The sequence below is a fragment of the Microtus oregoni genome, unplaced genomic scaffold, assembly GCF_018167655.1.
Source record: "Microtus oregoni isolate MIOR12 unplaced genomic scaffold, Mior012 000008F_ref0000371, whole genome shotgun sequence".
Classification (NCBI taxonomy): Eukaryota; Metazoa; Chordata; class Mammalia; order Rodentia; family Cricetidae; genus Microtus; species Microtus oregoni.
Genome location: NW_024543067.1, coordinates 36438587 through 36445624, shown reverse-complemented (window position 1 = coordinate 36445624; position 7038 = coordinate 36438587). Strand labels below are relative to the sequence as shown.

Here is a 7038-nt window from a genome sequence, read left to right as displayed (position 1 = left end):
GTTACAGGATTATGGGTATGTTTTACTTACAGGAAAAAGATTGACTCATTTATAGATGTATCATGCATAGCACATACAAACTGGAGTGATGCCTCATAACATCTTATACTTATTGCATACCTTGGAGTTCCATACATTGCAGTGTCTCTTTCAGGAAGCCTGGATGATCTGGGCCTTTTCTAGGCAGCTTGAGTTTTCTGATCCTCTTTCAGGAAGCTAGTCTTAGCTGATTCTTCCCAGGAGTCTTTACTACTAACATATTCCTAGGAAGGATGGGGCCTATTCATCTGGTCAGTTGTGAGGACACCTGGATACTTCCATGTTGTTTGCTTTCTGAATATTAAAGAAAGCTTTCCTTTTGAATTTTTTGATGTCTTCATGACAGAATGTTTGACTTCCCATTGGACAATCCAAAGTCATAATGAATCTCCCCTCAAGATGGAATGTTTTAACCATGAGAAAAGTATTAGATAGCAGATATTCCTACTGCAAAATTTGTCTTAAACTGAATGAGTTGAGACTGTAGATGCTGCACAAAAAGAAATCAATGGCACGGGGGTTTGATCCTACATAATGTGATGGCTTTGTGGGAGCCCAGCCAGTTTGGATGTTCACCTTCTTAGATATGGACGGAGGTGGGAGGTCCTAGGTCTTACCACAGGGCAGAAAACCCTGACTGCTCTTTGGACTGGAGAGGGAGGGGGAAAGGAGTGGGGGGGAGGGGGAGAACGGTGGGAGGAGGGGGAGGGAAATGGGAGGCTGGGAAGAGGTGGAAACTTGTTTTTTTTTTCTCCTTTTCTCAATAAAAAAAGATAAAAAAAAGAAATCACTCAAGATGACTTTTTAATTAGTGGAAAAGCATGTCCACATGCTTTCAACATAGAGTTTAATCATGCTGTCAATTTTATTCATCTGTGAACACTATTAAATTAAGTGTACTGAACTGTCAGTTTGATGTAAATAAATACATTCTGAAAATTTTCATTTGAACAAAACTGCATTGTCATTTTGGAAACTTACAGGTTTTAAAATATTTTTTTTAAAATTTTTATTTCTTTAAGTTTTTTGAGACACAGTTTCTCTTTAGTTTTAGGACCTCTCCTGGAATTGGCTCTCATAGAGCAAACTCACAACTCACAGAGATCCACCTCCCTCTGCCTCCTGAGTCCTAGGATTAAAGGCGAGCACCAGTACCACCCAGCTGGTTTTAAAATATTTTTACAGCAAGAGAATATAGTAGGATGTACAATCCAAATATCTTACAGAGAACTAATTTTTAAAATTTATACTTGTGAGTTCCTGTGAATTTCCCTAGTACCATGGTTCTCACTAGTCCTTTAATTACTCATTCAATCAAAATGTCTTTTTTCTATTTAATGTCCTTCTCCCTTCTTGAGTCTCCCATTCTCTCATGTTCTCCTTCTACCTTCCCTCTCCCATCCCACTTCCCTTCAGCTTCCCTTATCTCCCCTTCTAATTGTCTCACGAGGTCTTGTCTGTTCCCTCTTCTCAGGTGGATCCTGTATGTCCCTCTTAGGGTTGTTCTCTTTACCAACTTCTCTGGGATCATAGACTACAGGCTGCTTATCATTTGCTTTATGTCTAATATCTACTTTCAAGTGAGTATATACCATGTTTGTCTATCTGTGCCTGGGTTACACTCAGAATGGTTTGTTTTAGTTCCATCCATTGGCCTGCAAATTCAAAGATGTCAAAGACAACCCCAGCTAAGACTTTAAGCAACAGTGGAGAGGATGCCTAAACTGACCTTCCCCTGTAATCAGTTTGATAACTACGTTGTTATCATAGAACCTTCCACCAGCAATTGATGAAAGCAGATCCACAGATCCACAATAAAACACTGAACACAGGGCTGAACTCCTGGAGTCCAACTCAAGAGAGGGAGAAGCAATAATATGAACAAAGAGGTCATGAAATAGATGGTGATACCCACAAAAACCCCTGACCTGAGCTGGTGAGATCTCACTGACACTGGACTGATAGAGGGGGATCCTGTTTAGGATCAAACTGGGCCCACTGAATGTGGGGGACAGTTGAGAGTTTTAGGCAGTTTCTGAGTCCAGTGACAGCAGGACCATGATTTGTCACTAATACAGGCATCTAGTAAAACATATGCTCTGGAGAGATACCTTGGTCAGTCTAGATATAGGGGTAAGGTCCTTGGTCTTGCATCAAAGTAAAGTGTTGTGTCAGATTTTGTTGACTCTCTATGGGAAGTTTTACCCTCTCTGAGGAATGGATGGGGGTTAGGGTGGAGGAAGTTTATAGATGGAGGAGGGGAAGGAGTGGGAATGGGATATCTATATAAATTAAGATTTTTTTAATTCTTTTTAAAATTAATTAATTAAATAAAAATTTCCACCTCCTCCCATCCTCCCATTTCTTTCCCACTCCCCCCGCTCCCCCTCCCCCTCGCTCTCCAGTCCTAAGAGAAGTCAGGGTGCCCTGCCTTGTGGGAAGTTTAATAAAAAAGAAATAAAAAGACTTAGACTTTATAGCTATTAGTTTTATGAGAAATTTTAAAAAAGAACCACGAGGGGTGCACCCACCCACTGAGACAGTGGGGCTGATCTAATGGGAGCTCACCAAGGCCAGCTGGACTGTGACTGGAAAAGCATGGGGTAAAACTGGACTCTCTGAACATGGCGAAAAATGAGGGCTGATGAGAAGCCAAGGACAATGGCACGGGGTTTTGATCCTCCTTAATGTTCTGGCTTTGTGGGAGCCTAGCCAGTTTGGATGTTCACCTTCCTAGATATGGACGGAGGGGGGAGGACCTTGGACTTTCCACAGGGCAGGGAACCCTGACTGCTCATTGGACTGGAGAGGGAGGGGGAGAGGAGTGGGGGAAGGGGGAGAAAAGTGGGAGGAGGGGGAGGGAAATGGGACGCTGGGAGGAGGCGGAAACTTTTTTTTTCCTTTTCTCAATAAAAAAGAAAAAAATTAAAAAAAGATTATCTTTCAGTTACTGTTACATTATTTCCCAAATATCAGAAAGGTAAATTTAAAAGACCAAAGTTTTAGGTAAACTGAAGAAAAGAAAAAAAAACATTCACAGTATGTTTTGATGAGAATTGAGAAACATGCTACATGACAATTCTGGTGTCCAGGTTGTGTACATGTATGAGTAAGACCAAAAGAAACTTCCCATAAAATAAATTGGGGACAAGCATGTCTGAAAGTTTTATAAATGTCAGAAATATTAGTGAATGCCAAGATCTTAGAAGAAACTGTAATTTCCAAGTGAAAAACTCTTGTAATGTAAGACTATTGAGATATATGCTTGTAGATAGGGCAATTAATTTTTCAACTGAGAAAAATTAAGCTCTAGTTGAAAGTAATTTTATACCAAATACACAACTAATTATCACTTAAAGTATAAAGAAGTGAAAGAAACACTTCCAATTTTTTTTTTACAATGGACAAAACCTTCACCCACGTTTCAAACACTAGGTCTTTAAGGATGTCACTACCCATAACATAAATTTTAAAAAGTAAATTTAAGCCAGGTAGTGGTGGCACACACCTTTAATCCAAGCACTCAGGAGGTAGAGGCAGGTGGATCTGTGAGTTTGAGGCCAGCCAGTATACCAGAGTTAGTTCCAGGACGGAATCCAAAGCTACAGAGAAAGCCTGTCTCGAAAAACAAACAAACGAGTAAAACCCAGTAAATTTAGTTGCTAATCTACCAAAATTGTGAATTGGGGTAATATTAGATGTATAAAAAAATAATCATAGCCAGAACCTGGAAACAACTTAAATGCCCCTCGCACAAAGAATGGATAAGGAAAATGTAGTACATTTACACAATGGAGTACTACACAGCAGAAAAATATTAAGACACCTTGAATTTTGCAGGAAAATGGATGGAGCTAGAAAACATTATTTTGAGTGAGGCAACACAGACACAGAAAGACAATTATCACATGTACTCACTCATAAGTGGTTTTTAAACATAAAGCAAAGAAAGCCAGCCTACAAAATCACAACCCTCAAACACTTAGACAACAATGAGGATACTAAGAGAGACTTACATAGACCTAATCTACATGGGAAGTAGAAAAAGACAAGATCTCCTGAGCAAATTGGGAGCATGTGGGGAGGGTTGAAGGGGGAAGGGAAGAGGCAGGGAGGGAAGCAGAGAGAAAAATGTAGAGCTCAATAAAAATAAAAAAAGAAAAAATAATCAAAACTGGGAATTTGTTAACTATGTTTTGTGTGAATCAAAAAAATAAACTGTTGGGAAGGATTGTACAGGCATACATTAAGGATGGATATCAACTCTAGAAATGTCTATGATGTTACTTCTGAAGAGATATAAGCAAAAATAAGAAAAACTGATCATATTTATCCAAAAAGATCAATTAAATTTCTTTATCCTCTCTATAACTGCAAATAATGTTAATTGTATTTATACCCACACATATAATCTGAGAAAAATTCTTTGCTACAAGCAAATATTAATGTTTTGAGTGACATTGACAATAACATTGTGGAAGGTAATTCCCAAGTGATTAGGATAAGTACTTGTCAATTGACGTCTAGAACTCAAATAATAGCAGGAAATTTTTTTTGCATGTGTGCTTGTGTGTGTCTGCCTTTATACAAAAATTGCAATAATGGACTTAGTGCAAATGCTATATGACTTTGCTGGGTAAATGGGAAAATACTTCTATTCCCCCCAGTAGCTTACTAAGAACAGACATAAAAATAATTTCATAGAAGTTTAGCTTGCTGAATCAAAAGTTTATTCAAGAACATGAGTGAATTAAATATAGCTTAAAAACCACAAAGACTACTAGAGTGTTGTCAACAATCCACATCCTAAAATCTCTCTGTACATCTTCTCAAATACTTCAATAGATAATTCTTTCCCCAGGTACTTTGCTGCAACTATAACACTTGGGAAGAGTGTTTTGAATGTTGTTACCTTTAGAGCTTTCTCAAACTCTTAACTGCTTTTAGTTTGCTGAGTATTAGGAACATTATGTTTTTGATGAAAGAGCTATAGAATAGAGGGTGCTCACTCAGGGTGCTGCCTCTGACATCCTATAAATATGGGATATCTTCAAATTCTAAAACTATTAAGGGACTGAGCAAAACATAAAGTGTTAATTTGCTATCTCATATATTAATGATAATTAATTATATCTGAAATTATGGATTAAAAATTTCAGAGGTACTTGTAATAAATATTTTTCCTCATTACTTTAGAATGGGGGCTTTTTCTTTGAGAACCAATGGCATAGTTATAATAGAAATAGCAAAATTGCATAATATTTTAAGATATCAGTATAAAGTAATTATTTGGATTTTGGGTTTTAAAAGTAACTAAACCAAGTAGGCAGGTAGCTAGCATGCCTCATAAAAGCATACACTGTAAGGACCTAGTAATTACTTAGTGGATTGTAATATCTAGTTAATCTGAACCAAAGTAGGTCTTATGGGTTTCAATTAATCTGGCCTGAACCATGAAATCACACTGACTCTAGATTTTATATGTGCCACTACAGATTTTTAAATCTTTTCTCTCACATCCAAATACCACATATTTTCCCTTTAAGACAAGTCTATACATCTTCATTTAATTGGAACCATTGCAACAGTGATGAACTTCCTCAAGGCTCCCTTGATTTCTTTGTTTCTGAAACTGTAAATGAAAGGATTCAGCATTTGAGGGACCACACTGTACATCATGGATGCTATTACATTGCTGCTGGAAGAGTTAGAAACTGAAGAACTCATATACACACCTAAACCAGTCCCATAGAATAAAGATACCACTGAAAGATGAGACCCACAGGTGGAAAAAGCTTTATGCCTTCCACCAACTGATGGGATCTTCAGAATCGAGGACACAATTTGAAAATAAGAGAAAATAATTCCAGAGAGGGGAATAACTGAAAATATAATCGTTGCAGTATAAATTATGATTATGTTGATAAATGTATCAGAGCAGGCAAGCTTGGTGACCTGACCAAGTTCACAGAAAAAGTTGGGGATATCTTGTTCTGTGCAAAATGACAGCGGCAACACCAGAAGTGTGTGGAGCAGTGCATTTATAGTGCTGATGACCAGGGAAAGTAAGACTAACAAGATGCATAAGAAAGGGTTCATAATAATTGTGTATCTCAGAGGTTGACAAATGGCCACATAGCGGTCATAAGCCATCACAGTGAGGAGACAACTTTCTAAAACACAAAATATCAATATAAAACATACCTGGGACAGGCAACCTACGTAAGTGATGCTCTGGTCATGTGCTTGAATGTTCAACAGCAACTTTGGGACTGTCGTTGTGCTTGCACAGATATCAGTGAAAGATAGATTACACAGGAAGAAGTACATGGGAGTGTGGAGGTGGGAGTCTATGCTTACAGCCAAAATAATGAGTAGGTTTCCCATGATGGTGATGAGGTACATGAGCAGGAACACGTTGAAGATGAGAGGCTGCAGTTCAGGGACGTATGTTAGTCCCATGAGAAAGAATTCTGAAATACATGTTTGATTTGCAGGTTCCATATATATGCTGAATATTGACAAAATGTGCAATGAAAATATGAGATTAGTTTTTGAAGTGAATATCAATATAACATTAGTATGAGACAGATATAAACATAATTTTAATATTTCACTCACTATTAATGAGCTCCAAGTTCATGAAAAGTAATGTATCTTTAAATAATTTCTCCCACTGAAGCCTTGAGAGATGACTACTGGGCTAAAAGTACTTCCTTCCCTTATATAGGACTTGAGTTAGTTTTCTAGAACCATTTTATGTTCACAATTCCCCGTGTCTCCAGCTCTGAAAACTCATGATCTCTTCTGCCTTCTAAAAGGTACTCACAAGTGGCTCATGCACACTGATACAAGCACATGAAAATAAAAACAAAAATACTCTTACTCAATTTTCTCCCTTTAAAGTTTTGAACTAGTATATAGAAAACAAATTTTTTTGAGCTATAAGATGAACTATAAAGATACTTATGGTTTTTTTCTAAAATCTTTCCTCATTTT

The 7038-nt window shown here is 37.6% G+C and overlaps 1 protein-coding gene across 1 annotated transcript; it reads right to left on the bottom strand.

Moving 5' to 3' along the window:
- Nucleotides 1-222: 222 nt before the first annotated feature.
- LOC121451648 (olfactory receptor 7G2-like) lies at nt 223-6543 on the bottom strand. The gene is made up of 2 exons (XM_041657345.1): nt 5636-6543; nt 223-244 (listed from the first exon to the last, which is right to left on the bottom strand). The coding sequence occupies exons 1-2, from the start codon at nt 6541-6543 to the stop codon at nt 223-225; spliced, it is 930 nt and encodes a 309-aa protein (XP_041513279.1).
- Between the last annotated feature and the right edge of the window lie 495 nt (nt 6544-7038).

Bases quoted from the DNA above. Each gene is read 5' to 3' on its own strand.
- LOC121451648 (XM_041657345.1), bottom strand. From the start codon at position 6,543: ATGGAACCTGCAAATCAAACATGTATTTCAGAATTCTTTCTCATGGGA. The intron at 245-5,635 runs GTTCATCACTGT...TTAGTAGTAAAG, and splicing joins ATCAAGGGAGCCTTGAGGAA to ACTCCTGGGAAGAATCAGCT.